General features: G+C 27.5%; 1 protein-coding gene and 1 long non-coding RNA gene across 2 annotated transcripts; one reads left to right on the forward strand and one right to left on the reverse strand.

Annotated features, from left to right (window-relative positions):
• Nucleotides 1-1,148: 1,148 nt before the first annotated feature.
• On the forward strand, nt 1,149-6,949 carry LOC123267341. The gene is made up of 4 exons (XR_006510007.1): nt 1,149-1,651; nt 1,715-1,845; nt 6,434-6,469; nt 6,541-6,949. It is a non-coding gene; the product is annotated as an uncharacterized LOC123267341 (long non-coding RNA).
• A 4,478-nt stretch (nt 6,950-11,427) lies between these two features.
• LOC123267985 lies at nt 11,428-16,014 on the reverse strand. The gene is made up of 4 exons (XM_044732869.1): nt 15,910-16,014; nt 13,898-14,026; nt 11,525-13,396; nt 11,428-11,445 (listed from the first exon to the last, which is right to left on the reverse strand). Exons 1-4 carry the CDS (start codon nt 16,012-16,014, stop codon nt 11,428-11,430), a joined length of 2,124 nt encoding a protein of 707 aa, XP_044588804.1.
• Between the last annotated feature and the right edge of the window lie 9,022 nt (nt 16,015-25,036).

Raw genomic sequence — 25,036 nt, forward strand, 5'->3', positions numbered from 1 at the left:
AATCGACCACTTTTGAACTCGACCCCTTTAGATTTAGCTGAAACTTTATCATTCTTTTCTACCCTTTGAAAAACATTTTTGAGAATTTTTTAAAATTTTTTTGTCCAACCCAAACAAAGTTTTGAATTTCCCAAAAAAGTGGCTTTTTTATTTTCAAATAGCCATAACTTTTTTAGACATTGACCTTTGGGTACCTTTTTTTTTTTTTAAATTTTTGTTTTTGAATGAACTTTTCAAAAAAATATAAAAAAAAAATTAAATATGATCAATTTATAAAATAATCGGTTTTTTTTGAACAAAATTGGTATTTTTTCAAAGTTGGTCACTTTTCATTTTTTATTTTTTTTTTTCTCAAAAAAAATTTCAATCAATTTGACAACTATTCCCGCTCATCCCGGGCAGGGCCGATTTTTTTTTATATTTTTTTTATTTAATTGAAAAAAAAAATTTTTTTATTATTTCTAAAATTTGCCAATTTCTTTTCAAATAAATAAAAAAAATATAAATAAAAATCGGCCCTGCCCGGAATGAGCGGGAATAGTTGTCGAATTGATTGAAGTTTTTTTTAAAAAAAAAAAAAAAATGAAAAGGGGCCAACTTTGAAAAAAAATTACGATTTTGTTAAAAAAAAAAACCGATTATTTTATAGAATTGATCATATTTAATTTTTTTTGTGTATTTTTTTGAAAAGTAAATTAAAAAACAAAAATTTAAAAAAAAAGATACCTAAAGGTCAATGTATAAGGAAGTGATAGCTATTTGAAAATAAACAAGCCACTTTCTTGGGAAATGTATAACTTTTTTTGAGTTGGATGAAAAAATTTTAAAAAATTCTCAAAAATGTTTTTCAAAGGGTAGAAAAGAATGATAAAGTTTCAGCTAAATCTAAAGGGGTCGAGTTCAAAAGTGGTCGATTTGGCATGGAATACCCCATATATATATATATAATCCATGAATTCAACAATTAGGATGTCGTAGACCAGTGCTCGAGTTTAACAGTATGTGAAAAATCATTTTAGTCACAATAGTTAAATATCATCTGAATTGTAGATGAGAATGTTTTCAGATAGTACTGTAAACTTTTTTGTAACGTAACCGTCACAACTTTCTATAAAATATTAATGAAATATAATATACATTTCAGATATAAGAGAGTAAAACTTCTGCTAACATCACGCGTATAGGAATCTATCATTATCACCAAGTCAAAAAGATTCTTCAGGACTGTGACAAGAATCCAGTGGACGAACACCAACTGCTGTATGACGAGCAAAATCCGCTCTCGTTATTTGCTTCAACTTACATGCCAAGGCATCTACTTGCTTGTTGACGTCTACATTAGCAAAGTCAAATTTTTAAAGAAGTCAAGATTTGAACTCAGTAAATTACTTGAGTTATACGGCAATGGTGAAAGCAAGACCAGCGAACCTGGTGAAGTTGGATCAAAAGTTGACAGACCCGAAGGCTACGAACCAACAGTTCAAGCATTAGTTTATATAAATAGTAATATATCAAATTTTGTTAATATTCAAAATATATGAGTTGAATACTCATGACTGCTAGTTAATCATAAAAATTTGCGAAGAATTCACATCGTTAAAAAATTTACGAACATCAAAATTTCTCATGAAATGTTTTCATCAGAAAATAAGTACGTTTATTTCTTTAAGTAATCATGAATATTGAAAGGAAATAACTTTAATTTTTTTTCCAGGATAGAAAGTGGAAACATACCTATGGACATTTGTAGGTTCTTAAATTATTTCTAAATAATATTCATTAGCACTGGTGACTGGCATTAAAATATTGCCAGTTTATCATGGTAATTTAACACAAAATAATAAGGTAAATATAATTAAGTTTTGATAATTAAAAATTATTAATGATCATGGTGCAAGTACTTAACGTACAAAAAAGAATTTATTACATTTTGAAATGTAATTTTTGCAAGTAGAAAAATTTTTATTCAAATTTAAACTAAAATTAACAAATAAATTATACTTACATGCATATATTCAATTCTATTGCATGTACTTACTCGATGAACTGGATTAAAACATAATAAATTATGATGCGATACGTCATAAAGATGAATAAAAATAAAGTTTAATTTTGTCAAAAACCATTTATTTACTGGAAAATAAAGTTTGTAAGCAATAACAACAAAATTGTCATAATATTTTTACTTAGTTTGTTAATTAACACAAAAAATGCATTAATTAGAGAGAAATTTTCAACACAAAAAATTATTATCAAGAAAAATTGTTGAGCCAAAACATCTCTACTTAAGTAGATTTAATTTTGTTTTATAATTTTTCTCTTTTATTCAAGACGATAAATCTTCAAAAAAATTTCTGGTTTTAAAAATATTTTACTTCAATCGGTTATTTCAACTGAAAACTTCAACTATCAATCTTCTAATTCAACAAATTTAAAACATGAAATAGTATTTTGTATAGCTTTATTGTTCTCAGTCTGATATATAGTAAATAGTCTAATCGAGAAGTTAATTTCCTGCGAAAAATAGTTACATGTCTCCTAAAAATATTGCTAATGGCTTAGACGATTCGGAATGACTTCCAGAGAAAGACGTTTTTTAGATTTTTTGTGGAAAAAAAATAACAATGGCTATTAACAAAAAACTGTTAAGAAAATTAGGATTCTAGTGTCATCTAGACACTTCAAACAATATAATTCCGCGGTAATAAAACTTGTATCACTATTTTTTTTTTAAGAAGTTATTCAATTGTTAATTAACAATTTTTTTACGGGTTTGTGTTGTCATAAAAGGCGGTATAAAAGTTTAAATAATTAATTTATAAATTTTTTGTTTCTTAGAGCCTTTTTTATAAACATACTCAACAAGATGGCGTTATTTATAACATTTATGTTTATAAAATATTTTTATTTCATTAATTATTAATTTTTGGAGTAACAAAAAAATTAAAAATTTAAATTATGCATGTTAAATAATTTCGTTTTCTTATTTTAAATTATTACTGATTTTATATTTTTGTTAGGCATCAAATGATTACTTTTCAAATTTTTTTATGTCATTTGTTTATGAATTTTTAAAAAACCAATGAATTTATTGAATATTTTCAAAAAAAAGTTTTTCATCATATTGTTAACGTAAGAAAATGATGATAAAAAAAAATTTTTTTTTCTTAAAAACAATATCTTATTGTTTACAATCGTTTTTTTTTATATTTTGATTATTTAAATAAATTATTAAGGAATCATTTCTAGTTTTAAAAATCATAATTTGCATTTCTCAATATAATGCCAAAAAAACATTTTTATGTCAATAATCTATTCATTTATTTATACAACAATTCATTATTAACAATTTTTATTTTTTTCTAGAAAATAAAAAAATTCCAAAAACAGCAACCTGTCACAATATGGCAAAAAAAAATTTTTCCTATTTTTTAAAAAATATCTGTATTTTGAAACACGACTAAGTCCAATTGACTCGATTTGTCAACAAACAAATTGCTGTAAATTTGCTACTATTGCAGATACAGTTTTCGACCTTCAAGTCGTTTTCAACCTGTATGATTTAAGGTTTCCTATAAATTTTAAACCTACAATTTTTCTGTTATAGTTCTGTAACTACACGCATTTATTTATAAAAATTTGCTTTTTCGATTTCTCTATCAAGTAAACAAATAATGTTGTGACAAAAATGCTTCAGGACTTTTTTGTTACCTGATTATTAAACTATTCAAATATATTTCTTTTATATATTTAACCTTATTCATTTATGAAATTTTTGAATATATTAAAATTATTTTATATTTTCGCTTTCATTTTTAAGATGTCCAAAGTACATAGTGATTGAAACTATAAATTCATTTATAACTATAAATTTCATTGTAATAATAATAATAACAATAATAATTATAAAAATCTAACAACGTTGCATAATTTTCATCTATAATTAATAAGAATTAATTTTCTTACAAATGAGGCTTATTATTTTTAAGATTTATCTCTAATCTCCTGCTTTCAATTTATTTCCAAAAAAATATGAACGAAAATATAAAATAATTTAAATAAATTCAAAATCTGCAATAGTTGCAAAGTTACAGCAATTTGTCTGTTGACAAATCGAATCAGTGCTTAGACTTAGTCGTGTTTCAAAATCCAGATGTTTTCTATAAAATCGAAAAAAATTTTTTCGCCATATTATTGCAGGTTGCTGCTTTTGAAATTTTATTATATTCTAGAAAGAAATAAAAAAAAATGTTAATCAAATCAATGAATAGATTATTGACATAAAAATGTTTTTTTGGCATTATAATGAGAAATGCAAATTATGATTATTAAAATCAAAAAACGATTCCTTAATAATTTATGTAAATAATCAAAATATAAAAAAAACGATTGTAAACAAAAAGATACTTTTTTTTTAATCATAATTTTCTCAAGCTAACAATATGATGAAAAAAATTTTTTAAAAAATACTTAATAAATTCATTTGTTTATAAAAAATTTATAAAAAATTGACAAAAAAATTTGAAAAGTAATCATTTGATGACTAACAAAAATATAAAATCAGTAATAACTTAAAATAAAAAAACAAAATTATTTAACATGCATTATTTAAATTTTTAATATTTTTGTTACTCCAAAAATTAATAATTAATGAAATAAATATATTATATAAACTTTTATTACGCCATCTTGTTGAGTATGTTCATAAAAAGGGCTCCAAAAAACAAAAAATTTATAGATTAATTATTTAAACTTTTATACCGCCTTTTATGACAACACAAACTCGTAAAAAAATTGTTAATTAACAATTGTTAACTTTTTAAATAACTTTTTAATTGAATAACTTTTTAAAAAATGGTGTTACAATTGTAAATATGGCGGAATTATATTGTTTAAAGTGTTTAAATGACACCAGAATTTTAAAAAATTATTTATTTCATATTTAATTGAATAAAAAAATTATTTGAAAACTATGCTTACTACAGTGGCGGCGCGCGCATTCCAAAACTGCCGCGCGGAAGCCGATTTTCAACGCTAAATTTAAATTATAAATAATAGAGCTACAATTCCGGGAATAGAGGAATTTGCTGAAATTTCCTGCTCTTTTAGAAACTTTTTTAATATTTGAGCTATAACTTATACTCTTTGAGTTTTTTCCAAAAAGCTGGATGACTAATTTTTTTAACGGATTTTTGTTAATAACAATTGTAATTTTTTTTTCTAGAAAAAATCCAAAATAGTCCTTATCTAAATGCCATTCCGGATCGTTTAAGCCATCAACCATATTTTTAAAAGACAAAACTATTTTTCACAGGAAATCAACTTCTCGACTAGACTACAAGCAACGATGGAAAAAAACTGTATTTATGATTAAGATCTATCTTTAAAAATTTTCAATATTTTTTTTTTAAATAAAGGAGATAAGTATACAAAAGGATATCTTCTAAAATTAATTAATGGTATTAACTGTATAGGGACTTGAAAAAATGTATAAAAAGTTTGGAAAATACAAAAGTGCACGCCTCATAACGCTAATTCATTTTTTAAAAACGAAATTAATTGTGTAATTGATTAAAAAAAAAAAAAAAATTATAATTAAGTAATTTCTTACAGAGTATTTTTTATTTTTTTTTTAAATATCGGCGCCCTTTTTTCTTGTCATATGCGCATGCAGTATAAAAAAATCTAGTTTGTCTTTGTACGGTTGTACCGTAGTAAATTTTAATGAAAATTCAATTGAAAAAAAAAAAATAAAATACGTAACCTAGGCTGCTGATATGAAATACGGACCCAGTTCATCGTATTCTTAAACTAATAAAAAAGGTCTGGTCTTGAAATATTAATTTGTTCGGGAGTAATCGTTGGTACATCAAAAATGGGGTGACATCCGGACGTCCACGTAAAATTTTTTTTAAAACGTTTTTTTTTTCCAAAATAGCAGCATGTAATGATTTTAGAAAGTAAAAGATGGTTTAATTTAAGTGTTTTTTCGGTGTACATCTACTTATATCATTGTATAAGTGTAATATGGTTGTGATAGAGGCATTTGAAGATCACAAAATTGCTTGACCTTGCCGAGTCGAGTATAGAGCACAACCTCACGCGCTTCGCGCTGTGAGGCATGCAAAAAACTTTTATTTGCCCTCAGATATTATAATATTTTTTATTCGTTTACTTGATTCTGTCTGTACTGAGAAAATTTACAGTTGTGTTACGAATTATAACTTTGCGGATTGAGTAAAAATGCTAACGACTAACAGTGCACAAATTTCTTGCTCAGCTTCTTGTTATTATCAATTATTCTAAAAACTTCAGTTATTTTAACATTTAAGTTCATGTAGTTTTTTTAATATCTGTCATTAAAATTATTCCTCAAACACAATTACTGATCTTTTAGAGTATTAATCAACATATTTATTTCTTTACATTATAGATTCCACAAGATGATTGAAAAAATGGAACAGACAAGGTAAACGTTTGTTTTGCTAATTATAAAACGTAAAATATACAAAACTATTAATAATTAAATGACAATTTTAGATTGAATTACCACCAAAGTCTGGTTTTTACATGGCTCAAGGTGTTTTTCTTAATATTCAACAAGAGACTGGAAACGATTGGACTAAAATCATGTCGGAAACTATCAATGAAGTTTACGAATCTATAATAAAAAACTTCTCAGCTCGTGGACGATATTCAACTAGCCAGCCAAAAATTCATGCCAAGTTATTTAATAACTTGTGATTAAATTAAATAAAAAATTTATATTGTGTTAGATGCGAGTAGTGTATTAACAGTCTTGTCGTACTAAATAAATTCCTTTTGAAATTCACTAGTAGCAAGGTTTCTTGTACATGCTATGTCTTACAAATTAGAGTATAGACTATGAACTGCTTTTACGCCATATTATTTTACCTAAATAAATTTATTGATAGACGCTTGCAAATTCCAACTATGTACCGCCACTGGATTTTTAAATCAGTCCTGACTATCTGAAAAGGTTTTTTGAGTATCTGAATTTACTTTATTGTACCCGAGGATTAGCTAGTTCGGCGATATTCAAACAAGGAATGTGAAAAATTCCTCTTGAATATGGTTTTATAATTTTTTTGAGATATAATAATGTGAATATTGTGATATAATATTGTGATATAATAATTTGAATTTCCCAAAAAAGTGGGTTTCTTATTTTCAAATAGCCATAACTTTTTTAGACATTGGCCGTTGGGTACCTTTTTTTTTTTATTGTTTTTTTCTCAAAAAAAAAAACTCTAATCAATTTGACAACTATTCCCGCTCATCCTGGGCAAGGCCGATTTTAAAAAAAAATTTGTTTTATTTAATTGAAAAAAAAATTGTCAAATTTTCTGGACTAATAAAATTTTTTATTTTTTCAATTGAATAAAAAAAATATAAAAAAAATTCGGTTCTGCCTGGGGTGAGCGAGAATAGTTGTCAAATTGACTGAAGTTTTTTTTTAAAGAACAAAAATAAAAAAAAAAAGGTACCCAAAAGTCAATGTCTAAAAAAGTTATGGCTAGTTGAAAATAAAAAAGTCACTTTTTTGGGAAATTAGTAGAAAAGAGTAGAAAAGAAGTAGTGGTGGAAAAGTGGAAAAGAGGAGTAGTAATGGAAAAGAGTAGAAAAAAATGATAAAGTTTCCGCTAAATCTAAAGGGGTCGAGTTTAAAAGTGGTCGATTTGGCATGGAATACCCCATATGTAGGTACATCAATTGTTTTTCTAGATACTACTCATGCTTTTTACGATAACTCATTATTGAAAGTGAATCTGTTCTTTTTTTTAACAAATTTTTTTTTTTTTTTTTTTTTTTTTCATTTATTTCTTCTAGAGCAAATAATAAAATGAGATTCTAAGTTTACTAAGTTTGCTTAGTTAACTAGGATAGTTAAAAAAATTTTTAAATTATACTGTGAGACCCCATTGATAATTTTTCGAGGTTTCAAGGGAAACTTGAATTTTCAATGCTCTTAAACCGAATGAATATAAAAATCCGATAATTCAGTACCACCATAACATGTCGTGTACTTTTTTCATCTCTGAGATTTAGAATTGTTTTAAATTATTTACCAACCTTTTATTTAATAATTTAAGGTAATACTTGGTGACTAGAACGTGCCGTACGTTTATGTAAGACATCCTAGTTTCCTTGTTTGATACGTGAGGTATTTGTCACCTGTTTATAGGTATAGATATCAATTGGATATGAGTTAATTGATAATATAAATTGGTTTTTAGAACCAAAATAGAAAAAAAAATTTTTTTTACAAAATTTAGAAGCTGGAAGTTATTACTGTGGTGACTTCGCATAGTGATTTTGCATAGTATTCTTATAGAACTGTAGCAGCTACAACTACTTGTAGCAAACTTAGGAATGTACGCTTAATTAAATCTTGAAATAATGAACATAATAAAAAAATAAATATATTTAGATTGTTGTATTGTTATATGTAAGCCAAAAGATTTTGAGAAATCTAAAAAAAAAAAAAAAAAATTTGAAAGAGATAATTTTTAGAGCTCAAAAAACCACGTCGATCACCGCTAAGTACGTGGAAATCGGTTGATTGATTCATGAGATATCGTTGTTGAAAAAATTCGGAATAAGTTAATTTATTTTAATTTCTCTTAAATTTTCGATCTAATCAATTCATGTTCAGTAGTAAATTATAGAATTTAAAAAACTTCGTCTAATGTTGCGAACTGCGTCAACATCGGTTTATCCATCCGAAAATAATTGCAGTTTGAAAATTTTATGAATAGTATTTTATTAAACTTCTGTCAGACTTCTGAGCTCAAAGAGCTCAAAGACGTCATAAGTACAATTTCAAGCACTTAGGTATGGAATTAGCGGGAAGTTACCGGGATAGCCTTCAGGGTTTTCCTAATTTTTTTTTATTCTGCTTGTTTTTACGGCGCATTTATGATAAAAAATGTCATAACAGGAAAAAAAAAGATTTCGATATCCTCTTTGCTTTCATAAGTTGGAAAAAAATTTCGGTTCTCTTGTTTTTGGATAAAATTTCTATTTTATCTTTTTTTGATGTTTTTGATATATATTTTTTTGAAAAGTACATAAAAAAACGAACAATAAAAAAAAAGTTTATTATCACAATTTTCTAAAAAATTTATAATTTTTTTTGAAAATTTTTTAAAATTGTGAAAATTAACTTTTTTTTTTTTAGTTGTTTATTTTTTTATGTATTAAAAAAAGTATATCAATAAAATCAAGTAGAAATTTCGTTCAAAAAAATTAAAATTTAAATGGTGGACCCGACTTGTAAATAATTACCATAATTTTTTTTCAATCTGTTAACGAGTGCCAAATGAAAAATTGAGATAGTTTTTATTCTTAATTGGCCCTTATTTTGCCATCTAACGACAATAGTTTTAAATATATAATTTACTTGTGGCGCCATCTTGTAGCTAGATCAAACTTGAGAGTATTTGAATTTCTGTTGTCATTTCAGTCACAATCCTAACCTTCAAGCATTTTACACGCGAGTTTATAATTCTACGTAATAAGTAATTAAAATTTAAATATAAAACAACGCAAACATACATTAATTATCAAGGTTGATAAACGTCCCAAGTTTTTTGATAAATTCTTTGTAAAAACGTTTATTAATGATTTCGGAGGGTAGGTATACTTTGTGCGGGAAAATTTGAATTTTTTGCAAATGGCGTCTATCCTACATGTTCTTAATAGTAATAAAAAAGTTTATTTGGACTTGAAAAGAAAACTTAGTTAATAGTAATAAAATTATATTCCATATGAATAAAATTTTATTAGTATTTAATAAAATTTCATTAGTATTTAATAAAATTTTATTAGTATTTAATAAAATTTTCTTAAATACTAATATGTGTTTTTAATACAAATATTAAGTCATTAAAACAAATAATTTCAAAAAAAATAATTAATATTTATCAATTAATTATAATATATTTAAATATATTTTTACACTAAAATCTTTTAATAAATAAATAGTATAAAGATGTTTCAACGAGACATCCTAACCTAACCTACTTGTTTATTTCCCCTTCCCCTTTATTAGCCAAATAAACGTTTTATTAAATAGTAATAAAATTTAATTACTATATTAAATAAAATTTTCTCTCAGTGTATGGAATTAGCGGGAAGTTGCAAGGATGGCACTCAGGGTCAACCGTTTTGCTCATTTTTTCTTATACCACTGCTAACATAATGCATACTTTTCATAAAATATCTTAACATAATTGTTAGTAGATAGTGCAGTAGTCAAATTCTTTAATGTATCCGATTATGACATCTCCATCGATTGATTAAACTTTTTAACGTACAGTTAATGATGCTTTGAGTTCAAGTACTCAAAGTATCTTTTTTCATATACTACTGTGAACAACATAATGTATGTTGTCTAGAAAAAACCCTTATGGAAAAATTTCTCTGAAAAAACTCTGAAAAAGTCTTGAGAAGTCTTAATAAGTCTTTTTGGAAGTCTTACTTTTTCTGAAAAAGGTAGAAAAAGTCTTATCATTGGTGAATAACTCTGATTAAGTCTGACAAACTCTGAAAAAGACAAATATTCTCTGAGATTTGGGACTTTTGAAAAGAGTTATAAAGACTTAATAAGACTTTTTCAGATTTATTTAATTGAATAAATTAATCAGAATAGAGAGACTTTTTTAGAGTTTTCAAGTATTAAAAAGACTCTTTCAGCAATGACTACTCAATGAATTAAAAATACTTAAAGAAAAAATCACACTGTTGCACAGAAAAAAAGGAAGTCTTGATTCAAGAATAAAACTGTCTTCAAAAATAAAATCTTGAATAAAGTTCACGTATTTTCTTATGTTAAATATATTTTACTCAAAAAAAAAAAATTTTTTTTTTTTATCCAAAAAAAAAAAAATTCTTTGATAAAGAATTAAAATTTTATTTTAAGAAAGTAGTTCTTGTTTTAAATATTTTTAGTTTTTTTAATAAAGAAAACATATTTCTTCTCTCAAGAACATTAATGTTCTTGGGTCTAGACAGAATGAATTTATTCTAAAAACATCAGGCTCTCGAGTTGAAGTAATATATCGATCTGTTAGAGTCGATCGAGTTTTCAAATGAACTCACTTATTTTGTTTATTTCAAGTAATAATAATTTTATTTCAAAATTTACAACTAATTGATAAAAGATATTATTATATTATTTGAAAACTTATAAACATTTTAATGGAGTAATTAACATCTTATTTCAAAATAATATAATATTTATGTAGAGAGAAATATACTTTTATTTCGCATTATAGTAAATCAATAAAATTACAATTTAATAGATAGTATTTTTCATTAAAAATTTGAAGAATTGAATTAAAAATTTTACATGCATTAATTTATTTTTTTTTTATTTTCGACAAATTACATAAAAAAACAAGATTATAGTAAACATATTAACTGTACATTTATATAGTAAACATAGTAATTTACAAACATATTTCAGATTCTTAACTTTTTACATTTTTGTTAAACTCACCAATAACTCATCACAAATATTGCGTAACATCAGTGGTTGCGATAAACATTTATCTATCGCAATAGACTCTTTTTCTATAGTTTTATCAACATTATATGCATTAAAGTGAGCATTGAAATTGATTACTTTAAGTGAAATACATTCAAATGTAACATCTTCGTCGTTCTTTTTATTAATTAATATGTCTTCAATTAAAAAAAGTATAGGCTCTTCTGTTTCATCAAAATCTTTTACTATTACCATCCCTTTATTATATCTTACTCCATTTATTTGATACCAATCAACTGAATACTCATTACCATTTGTATGATGTAGCTGTATATTTTTACTAAAACTAATTACATTATCCAATCCATTTTTACATGTATATCTAAAGCAGCATTTCAGCTGACATCGAATAGAAATTGACAAAGGCAACTGTTTATAGCAGTGGATGGAATCTGAAACTTTCTTCATTTCTGAATGTTTAGTCTCACCCTTAAATGAACTATATAAAATCGGTGGTCCAATTTTTTTTATTATTGTAGGATAGTGGAGTAGTAAATGATGCTTTGGTTTCAAATTTTCATTGAACAAACTAATGAACGTTTCATTGTGTTCAATTATTAAAGCTTCTAAATAATCTACCAACTCATACGTTAAAGTTTGCGATGTTAACAATGTTGTTAATTCTAATAATATAAGATAATAATGCCAAATATCATCTTTTTCTTCAACTTTATCACCGATAATAAAACAAAAATTTCTTACTAAGCTTAGCATTTCAGAAGCTGACATTATTAAGTATTTGTTTTTTAAATGATTATTATTAATAAATGCTGGACTTACTTCTAAGTTATGATATAAAAAATATTTAATTCTTGAATTTAATTCGTCAAGAGTAAAATATTGCTTTTCAATCAAATGATGAATTATAAGAGGCATTGAATATCTATGAATGCCCTCCATGAGATCATGCATTACATCACAAGAAAGATTTTGATAAACATGAAAATTAGGCAGGTCATGCCATACACAAGATTCTTTAACATTGATTTTATTTTTAACATGTTTATCATATTCTTCTATGCTCCTAATCAATTCAGGATTAATTGACAACTGATTTTGAGAATCTGCTTTATTAATTAAACAAAATCTACAAAAATTTGTAGCGTTAAAGCTTTCAAAGAAGCCTAAAATACTATGAAGCCCTAAATTATCACCTGTTATTGCTACCAAGACAAATTTAATATTAAGTTGTTGATTATTAATACAGATGTTAATCCCATTTTCTTCTAAACTTTTTAAAGATAATATGAATTTCTTAAAAATAGCTTTATTGCCATATGTCGTCCGATCATCAGAATAAAATAAATAGCTTAAAAATGTATTTTCTACCCGGCTTGACATATTAGGTGGTATAGTAGCGATTGTACTGTAAACGGCACCTATTTTATTTTTCCCAGCATGACTTGCGAGAGGGTTACCGGTTTCGAAGTCATCAAAAAATATTAATAAAGGAAGTACAATCTGATTTTTGTCAAATTTTTTACTCAGATCGTCCCATAAGCTACCTTGAACAATGTTTCGTAAAATTGAACTATTTTTAGCTTTTTCTTGCATTAATGACTTTTGATAATTATAAATTACATCAAATACTCCAGGAATTTCTAAAAATATCTTTAGAGTTAGATCTAGAGGAATTATATAAGCTTTTTTTTCTTTCAAATGTAAAATTACTTTATCTCCAACTTTTTTACTTATACGTTGAGTTCCAATTACTTCAGCTACGGGTTCAATATAGTATTTTGTACTTTCAAAATGTTTAATCCGTCTGTGTTCTGTACCAAGCTCAGTAAATGCTTTTTTTATTTCACTACTAATTAATGCGATCTTTTCAATTTTAATATCAGCATTAAAATCAATATTACTTACAATATTAAAAATATCGGTTACAATGTTTACTGTTAAAGATTCAACTAATTTAAATAAAGATTGAATGAACGATCGCGGTATATTAAGGAAATTATACAATTGTGATACAAACTGTTCTATGAGCATGAAATAACTATTGTTAACATTAGATTTCGTTGGTTCACTATTTTCATCGCAAGAAGCATTTTGAGGTTCCTGTTGATCGTTAGAAGTTGAGAATGTATTCCAAGCTGGATTAGTCTTCCGAGAATCTGATTTAGCAGAATTATCTTCAATATTATTTTCATTGTTGATAGAGATTTTAGATTTTTTAACTGGCACAACTCCACTAAAATCATGACTATGATCCAAATGATATTTTAAGCTATATTTTGAAGAATACGACCTATTGCAGTTCGACATTGGACAGTCAAATTCATGATTTAAATGATGAATTTTTGCCAAGTGCAGAACGTATACTTGGAATTTTTTGAATTTTTCATGACATTTAACACAGATCAATAATGTATCATCGGACTGTTGTTCTTGATTTAACATTTCATCTAATGTTACGCCTTTTCTATTACTGTTTACGTTGACATCATCAAACTGAAAAAATTAAAAAAAATTAGTGTGAATTGAATTTAAGAGAGAAAAAAAATTGACGTGTTATAAAAGTAACTTATCCTGGTACATAATACTTATTATATTAATTGTGTTGATACATTTGAAGTATACATTTTTGTAATGAAGAAGCTATCCTTTAACGAAACATTTAATCAACAAAACCACAAATTACAGTGTAGGATTACCTTTTTCTAGTATCAATTTAATTCGTGAATTTTATCATAGAGATAAAAATATTTAATTTCAATAGACAGATATCAATGCCTAAAAATAACACCGGCACACAAAAAAAAAAAAGTTGTCTGTACTTGGGACGCGCCACATATATTCCCATGTAATTTGACCCGCTGAACCCGAATTTGAGGTCCGTTTGGCCCCTCCACCCTAGGATTTTGAGAAAACTGTAAAAAACCGAAAAAAAACGGGAAAATTGGGGGTTTTGGTGATTGAAAAATTTTTTTAGATTCTAACTATGCATGATTTTCATGTATTTCGATCTGCTTTATACTTATCTGAAGTGTACTCAGACCAGCAGCCATTAAAAGTCTAAGTAAATCCCGAAAAACCCAAGTAAATTGGAAAAAAAAACACAAAATTCCCAATATTGTGATAAAAAAAATGTATTGAGCTAAATATATGATGATTTTCATGTAGGTTTATCGACGACATATAAATCTCCAACTTTTATAACTCAGACGTCTCGAAAACATCAAACAAATGTGCAAAAAACCCCGAAAATTGGAAAAAAATCAAATGTAATATAATAAAAATCGAGTTATTATTCAAAATAAATAAAAAAATCATATCATTCGATCTGTGGTGCATAAAAAAAAAAGTATTTCGTCTTAAGACTTAAAAAAAATAATTTTTTCGGAAAATATCATCAAAACCCTTTGGATTTGAATTTTAATTCGTTCTCCGCTTATATCTCACCCTTTTATCTTCAAACGTCCTGCATAAAGGGTTTCTCTTTCGTTTCCTCTCTTCTTCGGGTAAATCTCTCTTCAGAGTCCAACAATGATCTACCATCATATTGACATCCACTCATGTTTTGATGGAATGTTTCTTCTCTTTCTTCACTGAAATTACCAAGATTTTCAGGAAAGTGTGAAAGATGAGATTGTAAATAGTGCAATTTTGTATTCACATTCCCTAAAAATTTCGAGATACTTCCTTAAAACTTCCCCAAGCTGCTCTCTCAATCTTGTGCATCTCATACTCAAGATTAGCATCCTGGGAGTGAGTCCGAATTTGGGGTACATAAAAATTCCTTCTTTCAATTTATTGTCACTTATAGCTGGAAATTTTTCGTCCAAGTACTTAACACAGTTGCCATTTTTATCGAGAGCTTTGACAAAATGCTTCATAAGGTCAAGCTTGATATAAAGTGGTGGCAGCAAGTACTTGTAAGGATTAATGAGAGATTCTCGCATAACGTTGTGAGAACCATGATTCAAATTCTTTCTTGTTGGCCGTTCTTTTCTACTTTAAGGAATTTTCCGATCGTGACTATCCTACAAACATACAAGAAGGGATATATTGTGAACCAGATTGTTGGCTTAACTAGTGTAGCAATTTTCAGATCACCACAAACTTTTCAATGATTTTTGGTCAAATGAGCTACTGGAGTCGGTGCTTTGAGACTTCGCTTAGACAAAGCAATGAAAAACTTTCACTCCTCGTCCTGAAAGTGTTCGGCTTTAACTCATCAATCAAACTTCTTACATCTGAACAGTCCACTAATGAATTTTCGCCGTTTTAAAAATGTTATCAGATTTTTTTTTCCCTATCACGATAAAAATAAGCTGTTGTATTTTTAGTTAATAAATTTTTTTTTCTTTAAGCTGATGTTTCAGGGTTTTCACTTCTAGGAAATTTTTTGGCTCAGAATCGATTTCTTGCTTAAATGCTTGTGCCTGTAACCAGGGCACCTCCACGTGGTGACGGCGGGCAACAGGACCGTCTGGCATAGTCCCTGGGTTAACGGCTTGAATGCCGTCATGGCAGGCACAAGTAATAAGTGTTTTACGATGCAGGGACCCGGAATCCCAGTATCGGCGTCTGGTCAGAGTGAGAAAGCAGGCTCGCAGGCGTCGTCATCAAGTGACTGCAGCTCTTCATTAGTGGGTGACTTGGCTTCTGAAGCGTTTAATATGACAAGAAGTGTCTCTCACATATGTAACAAAAACTCCAATTGCTTCTGTTACATATGTGGAGAATTTGAAGTAACGAAAAGTCGTAGATCTTTTTCAAACAAATTGAAAAATGTCTACGAAACCTGCTTCGGTATCCAGATTACGAACTGGGAAGCAACTTGGGTACCACATTCACTTTGCAATCGGTGTCACACGATGCTTACTCGTTGGGAGCAGACGAAAAGTAAACAGTGCTTGAAATTTTCAAAACCTGTGATTTGGTCTGCACCAACGAGTCAAAAAACTGCTATTTTTGCACGACGGAAGTTTCAGGTTTTTCTTCGACAACCAAACATAAAATTCAATATGCCAACGTAACATCAGTTGTGCCAGCAGAAAAAGTTTTGAATGTCGAAGAACCTGCAGCTCCTGAACCAGTGAATGAACATGAAGAGATGGAAGTTGAAGATAACTTTGAAGAAATCGATCCTGAACCCGAAGAGATCCATTCTGAGGATGAAGAATACATCCCGAGTGGTGTTCCTAGAAGTAAAGACCCTGAAGTCTTCGATCAACTTGAATTGAATGACCTTGTACGAGACTTAGGACTATCTAAGGTAAAAGCTGAACATTTAGCCTCAGCTTTAAGGAGAAAATTTATTAGCTAAAAATACAACAGCTTATTTTTATCGTGATAGGGAAAAAGAGTTCCGGAAGTATTTTACAAAAGACAGCGAAAATTCATTTGTGTACTGTTCAGATGTAAAAGGATTGATCGATGAGTTGAAGCCAAACACTTACAAAGACGAAGAATGGAGGCTTTTTATTGACTCCTCTAGGCGAAGTCTTAAAGCTGTGCTTCTTCATAATGGAAACTTATTGGCACCGATTCCAGTAGCTCATTCGACTAAACTAAAGGAGACTTATGACAATTTACAGGTTGTATTAGATAAAATAAACTATTCAGAACATCAATGGAAGGTTTGTGGTGATCTGAAAATTGCAACAATATTGCTAGGCCAACAATCAGGGTTCACAAAGTACCCCTGCTTCTTATGTTTGTGGGATAGCCGAGACCGAAAGAATCATTACATTCAAAAAGAATGGCCAACAAGAACAAATTTGAATCCTGGTTCTCACAATGTTACGCGACAATCTCTAATTGATCCTTCCAAGTACTTGCTGCCCCCACTTCATATCAAGCTTGGCCTTATGAAGCAATTTGTCAAAGCTCTGGATAAAGATGGAAACTGTTTTAAGTACTTGGGCGAAAAATTTCCAGCTATAAGTGACGCTAAATTAAAAGAAGGAATTTTTGATGGACCCCAAATTCGGACTCTATTCCAGGATGCTAATCTTGAATATGAGATGAACGAGATTGAGAGAGCAGCTTGGGGAAGTTTTAAGGAAGTATCACAGCAATTTTTAGGGAATACGAAAAGTGATAACTACGCAACTTTAGTTGACGAGTTGTTATACAACTATAATACTTTAGGTTGCTTAATGAATACAAAATTGCACTATTTACATTCTCATCTTTCACACTTTCCTGAAAATCTTGGTGATTTTAGTGAAGAGCAAGGTGAGAGATTCCATCAAGACATTAGTGTGATGGAAAAACGATATCAAGGAACGTGGGATGTAAATATGATGGCAGATCATTGTTGGACTCTGAAGAGAGATTTACCCGAAGAAGAGAGGAAACGAAAGAGAAACCCTTTATGCAGGACGTTTGAAGATAAAAGGGTGAGATATAAGCGGAGAACGAATTAAAATTCAAATCCAAAGGGTTTTGATGATATTTTCCGAAAAATTAATTTTTTAATTCTTAGGACGAAATACCTTTTTTATGCAGCACAGATCGATTGATATGATTTTTGTTATTTATTTTGAATAATAACTCGATTTTTATTATATTACATTTGATTTTTTTCCAATTTTCGGGGTTTTTTGCACATTTGTTTGATGTTTTCGAGACGTCTGAGTTATAAAAGTTGGAGATTTATATGTCGTCGATAAACCTACATGAAAATCATCATATATTTAGCTCAATACATTTTTTTTTATCACAATATTGGGAATTTTTTGTTTTTTTTCGCAATTTTCATGGGTTTTTCGGGATTTACTTAGACTTTTAATGGCTGCTGGTCTGAGTACACTTCAGATAAGTATAAAGCAGATCGAAATACATGAAAATCATGCATAGTTAGAATCTAAAAAAATTTTTCAATCACCAAAACCCCCAATTTTCCCGTTTTTTTTCGGTTTTTTACAGTTTTCTCAAAATCCTAGGGTGTAGGGGCCAAACGGACCTCAAATTCGGGTTCAGCGGGTCAAATTACATGGGAATATATGTGGCGCGTCCCAAGTACAGACAACTTTTTTTTTTTTGTGTGCCGGTGTAATTATTCAACTATAACCAAAACTTTTATTTTACCAATAAAATTAGTTACAAATTCTTCGGGAACTTCCCACTCTCGCAATAAATCGATCAGCTTCTCTGATTCTGATTGAAATCCTGCCATTGAATTTTAATTGAGCTAGTTGGGAGTTCTTGGAATGGAAATACCTGATATACTAATATTAATAAAAATAAAAAAATTATAAATATAAATAATAATAGTAATGTAATTGATAATAATAATTTTGAAAATATTTTACTTGAATTTATAGCTGTTTCCTTTTTTTGTCTCACAAGGCTTTAAGACTTAAATTTAGTTAGATCAACCATCAAGATCGTTATTACGCCTAGGTACTTTTAATATGTACTAGGTACTTTTAATATATAAAATTTAACATAAGTTGTTCTTTCTCATAATATTGAGGTTATACGAACACGAGTACATAACAAGTAAGTATATTTAAGTAAACATATTAATTAAATAATTTTGTCAATTTCTGAATTTTCAATACAATTTTTTGGACTGTATTTAACATATATGTTATTGAAAATAATAAAAGTACGGAAGCCTACGAAAGCCTGGTAGTGTACGGAAGCCTGGTAATGACATGTGTGCAGAAATGGCAGTACACCTCTCAGTGCCAGTACTACTGTCAACGACATTAAAGTTAGCAGTTACTTCACAATTTTTTAATTTAATGTAACAAAAAAATTTTAAATTTTAAAATTTAACAAAAAAATTAATTTTAAAAAATTGCATCTTTAATTTTTTTAAATTTCTACATGTCAATTTTTTTGTATAATTTTTTTTGAATTAATTTATTTCTTAAAAAAATTCTAAAATTTATTAAATATCTGCTACGTTAATTTTCATCTACTGTCATACATAGTATGTCATCTTTTGTTTTTAAAGGTGGCGCCACTAGCTTAGTCCACATAGAAGTTGAAAATTTAATATGCAAAAAAATTTCTCACATCCGTTTATGTTCTGAGATTGTAAATGGCGTGGCTTTGCTTTGAATAATTAATAATTAAAAATCATCATGAATCAGACCCACATTAAGGTGCGATCCGATCAACAACAATTATTACTGCCATTAAATTCAAATGGCAATCTTCAATTATCCATATTGAAGCAGTATTTTCCTCAGGCGACAGGATTAACCTATTTTAACGAAAATCAAAAACGTGCTCTGCTCATTGAATCCGGTGAAATTGTCATCAACCATCAAATTGATTGTTTTGATATATACGTGGGAGAAGGTATTATTAGCAGTTTTATTTAAACAATATCATAAAAACCTAAATACTTGCAATTATTTCGTTCAATTATAATTATTTATTTATTTTTTTTACAGGTTCAGAAAATCTTATAACGAGCAAGAAAAGAAAGCATGTACATGAAACGGTAGAAGAAATTAAAGGAATCCAAGGATTAAGCTCTACAAGAAAAACAGACATGACTAAAATGAAGGTACATATTTTTTTTTAATTCCGTTAAGAAAAAATTCTCAATAACTTCCTGAATTTTTTTTTAAATATAAATTTGTCGTATTTTAGATGTTCGTATTATAAAAAAAAAAAAAAAAAAAAACTTGTCATTTTTAAAACGTTTTCCTTTTATCAATTATCGTAAAAAAGAGATAAATTTCTCAATTGATCAAAGTGGCCGATCAGTAGTGTCTCAAAAAATATTATTTAATTAACCTCGAAAACTAAAATAAGAACCATTTTTATTTTATGATTACAGACTAAACGGGCTGATGTTCATCCTGCTCCAGCTCCTCAGCAGCGCATAACTAAAAAAATAAGATTAGGATGGCTGCGCAAAACAAAAAACAGCTACGAGCAAGTTATCAAGTCACTTGGTGGGATAAGAGAAATACCCCTTGAAGTGGGCAAAACTTACTCTGTCAGTGATATAAAAAATCTTGCAGTCGAAGAATTCTCTAAAGACAGCGAAGTTACTTTTGCGAATTCGGAAATACAACTTGGTCTTTTTGATCATACGATTTTATCTAGCTTTAAAGACAGCAAAGGTCATGAATGCGATTTATGGACATTTTTAAAAGAACGAAAATCTCGAAACTTCACGCTGTATTTAATAACTTCGCTCAAAGGTCAGGTTACTCCTTCTGGACAGAACGAAAAGGTCCTTTCGCGCGATTGGGAAGAAAATTCTTCAGGCAGTTGTTATCCTAATGCCCAACTTTCTTTAAAGAAAGTAGAAACTAAGCCAAAATCTTCATCTCAAGAATTTCGAAAGTGTATTCACTTAGAAAATAATATTCTTATTTACTATGAATTGATTCGTAAGTCAGAGTATACGGGTTCATTTTGTATAAGTTATTTATTAAAAGATGACTTATATGAAAACGAATTTGAAGAATACGGTCGAATACCAGTTGACACATTTGATCCGATGAACGCTGGTCATAAAGTATCAGGAATTGAAGTAGACGGTAAAGCCTTGTTATCAATTTATACTGATAATGATAGTTTGACTAGAGTTTTCGACTTTCCTGGTGTTGAAATGATTGAGGACGGAACTCATTATATCTTATATGATGTTAATGAGTTAAATGGGAAGTGTGACGATAAAAATGGTGTTGGGGTGATCACTAACTGCACGGATGAATGTAAACCTGTCTTTACTTGGTACAAAGATGGTACAATGATTTCTCAAGGATTGTTTCGGTACTGGATAAATGATATTGACAAGGATGCATCGTATAAATGCATAATACATTGTAAATCACAAAATCTGGAATTGACATCAAGCAATTTTAAATGGAGTGAGCACATTCAGTGTTGTGACTCTACGCAGCTTGATAAAACTATAGATCTTTTAAAAGATCCTAAAAGTTCATAATTTAACTTATTTAGTAACTTGGTCACATAATGAGATCTTAATGAACAATAATATCTCATTTTTCGTATATTTTTTGATCATTTACAATTTAAAAAAATTTTCGCTACTTACTATGGTTAATTTGAAAAAAAAAAAAAAAAAAAAAAAAAACGCTCAAGATCTCATTTGTTAGTTGCGATTTTTTTTTAAATTTCTCTTAATTATTCTATCGAAATTTACTTTCCTTTTAGTAAAATAAGAGTATAAGAAGTTAAAGAATAGTTAATAGTACGTCACATGTGATGATAAAGATATTTATGCTATAAATATCTAACATAATGACAGTAAAATTAAACATTTTGTCTTAATTTAGCATCTAAAATAATTATTTACTTCTAAAGTAAATAATTTAACTTATTTAGTAACTTTTCACCTAATGAGATCTTAATTAACTATGATATTTCATTTTTCGAATATATATTTTCATCTTTTATTATTTTAAAAAATTTTCGCTACTTACTATGTTTGATTTAAAAAAAAAAAAAAAAAAAAAAACGAGCAAGATTACATATGTTAGTTACAATTTTATTTATTGATAAAGATATTTACGCTATATATACTTAACATAATGACAGTAAAATTAAACATATTGTCTTAATTTAGCATCTAAAATAATTATTTACTTCTAAAGTAAATAATTTAACTTATTTAGTAGCTTGGTCACATAGTGTCATCTTGATTAACAATATTATCTCATTTTTCGTAAATTTTTTATCTTTTTTATTATTTTAATACTAACTTATTTTCTAAAAATTTATGAGAATTTTTAATATTTTTAATAAGCTTATTGAGTAGCATCTATAACCATTGCATGACTTATATCAATTAACTTGATAACTCTTATGATTAGTATTAAAAAAAAAATAATTATGTTATAATAAAAAAGCATAATGTACAACTTTTTACTTAAGCTTGATACTTATCACATAAAAAATGCTTTACCGTGATAAAAATTGCCATACACTATTTTTTTAATTTCTAGTTTTAGTTTTGTGTATGTAAACACATCGTCATGGTTTGTGAAGTATAAATAGATTTTAAGTTGGTGAAAGAAAAATAAATAAAACGATCGAATGTTAATATAACGATCAAAAATTTTATATTGTGGAGAGTTTAAATTTAAATGCATGAATAAACTCAGAGAAGTTTAATGTTGTGGATTTACAAATGTGTATCTTATACTTCCTAATGGTAATCAATATCCGATGTTGTTAAAGAACAATATGTAGTAATAATTACTCAATGTAATTTTTTTATTATCATTTTTTTAAACAGGGTATAGTACAGTTAATAAAAGATAATATTTGGTTCAAAAGAAATTCATTAATTTTTTTTATTACTATAAAGTTTTTACAATTTTTTTCTTTTCGTTTAGAATATACAGTTTATTATTAATCAAGAATATGCTTAAATATTTAGTTATCTTTGTGATTTGGAATAAATATACATCGCAATTATTATTAGTACCATATCATAAGTTAACTGTGTGGTGAGTTATTTTAATTAATGACACTTATTTGATTGACAAATCTTTGCAAAGATACTTGTAATTTTTCAACAGCTGATTTCACCATACTATTTCAGTAAAATAGTTGCCAGTACAGTAAATATGAAGTAAATTTTTATTTAATAATTGAAAAAACAATTAAGTATACAAAAATTTCAAATTTGTTGTCTTACAATCACTGGGAAGAAATTATAAATTATCGATAAAGCGATAACTTCTAGGTTTGAATTTTTAAATCTACTTCTTTTTTTATGTACAAAATTGAATTAAATATGTTGGGTATATAGTTAATACGTAGTATTAACTGTTTATAATTATAATTAAATGTTTAGTTATGAATCATCTCATACTTCAAAATTCATTATTGTGATTTAAGTAGACAGCGCTGCCTTTAAAATTAAAAAGTGACATACTATGTATGACAGCAGTACTAGCACTGAGAAGTGTACTACCATTGCTGCACACATATCACTACCAGGCTTCCGTAGGTATTGCATCATTTTCGTGGATTATTGTATGAAGGATTAATTTAATAATTTAGTATTTGAAAGAAATACTCTCGCAAATAGAAATGTTGATAATATATTATTTTATCATTACTACGTCATTTTAACAATTAAATTTAAATTGAATTTTCGAAGAACGTATATTTTGTATTTCACTTTCTTTTAATTAGTATTAATAGTAATATTTTCAAAAGACAAATTCAACGAATTTAGTAGTGATAATTTAATCTATGTTAATCAAAATCTAATATTTTATTATAATTTGTAAGTGTAGACTATTCAATGCAATAAATCGGTCATTAACTTTTATTCAAACCTATAACCATTATTATTATTAGGTTTGTCTTAGCATTCTTTCTTCAATGTTCAATATATATTTGTACGTTTAGAACAACCTAGTGTTCACATAAATATTTTACCTTTCATTCAGCAATTTTAATTTTATTTTTTACTATTGTTGCTTATGTTGGAAAATTATTACCAAGCGTCCATTAAGTACTTTAATTTTCAGTATTTATAAAGTTTTTAAAACTTATGCATAGTCATTTAATTTTGTGAATTATATCATTAAATTAGGTCATTAGCAGCTGATATAAGAAATAAGAAATGGCAGGGATGCATAATGGAACGGAAGAATTAAACAATTTATTAAGACAGTGGGATATTCCTGATAATATTATTAATAATTTTATAGGTAAGTACACTCCGAATCTTTTTATTATATTACCAGCATCATATTTGTTTTTTTTTTTTTTTTTTTCAACAATTATTATGTAATAATCAGTAATTACTACTTCTTTGATGTAATAGTATGTTAATGAAAAAATTTAGAAATTTAATAGTATAACTTATTTGTTAGTATTTTTAATGTACTTATTTACTTATTTTAATTGTAGCAAATGAAATGACAGTTAACATATTAACTGATGTGTCAGAAAATGATCTGAAAGAAATGTGCCCACCTATAGCTATTCGAATCAAAATTAGGAAAAACATTCAGACAATGCTTGAAGAAAGAGTAGGTTCAACATTTGTTGGTGGAAAATTTTAAATATTCAAGAACGCAAATTGAAAATTATTTAGTGCTATTATAAGTCTTTACTAAATATTTTATATTTGCAGGTTGAGTTACTAGAGAATGATGCTGACAATCGTAACGAAACAGATGATGTGCAGTATGACCGAGAATTAGATGATTTGGAATTGCTGAATAATTTTCCTAATTTTAATTTGCGAGAAAAATTGGAAAGATCGCCAGAAGGAACTAGTATCAATGATGATTATGAAGCTAGACAGAAACTATCACCACCGTCACAGCAATCTTTAGTCGATCTAATTGGAAGAGAATTGTATCCTTGGATAAAAATACCTACGAAGTAAGTACAAACAAGATAAACTAGTCAACAATTAAATTTTTTTTAATGATCATTAAGATAATATGCTGCTAGAAATGTTTCTATACTGAATTAAGTACAATGCACTTCTATTATTCATTTAATTTAATTTCTCAAGTTTTATGATGCTATTTGAAT

This window comes from Cotesia glomerata, linkage group LG6 (assembly GCF_020080835.1).
Source record: "Cotesia glomerata isolate CgM1 linkage group LG6, MPM_Cglom_v2.3, whole genome shotgun sequence".
Classification (NCBI taxonomy): domain Eukaryota; kingdom Metazoa; phylum Arthropoda; class Insecta; order Hymenoptera; family Braconidae; genus Cotesia; species Cotesia glomerata.

Excerpts from the sequence above, each read along its gene's own strand:
- LOC123267985 (XM_044732869.1), bottom strand. The coding sequence starts at position 16,014 with ATGCCAGACGGTCCTGTTGCCCGCCGTCACCACGTGGAGGTGCCCTGG. Across the intron at positions 14,027-15,909 it reads AGCCAAAAAATTTCCTAGAA|TTTGATGATGTCAACGTAAA; the intron begins GTGAAAACCCTG and ends TAATTTTTTCAG. Across the intron at positions 13,397-13,897 it reads AAAAATTCAAAAAATTCCAA|ATCGCATTAATTAGTAGTGA; the intron begins GTATACGTTCTG and ends AAAATTGAAAAG.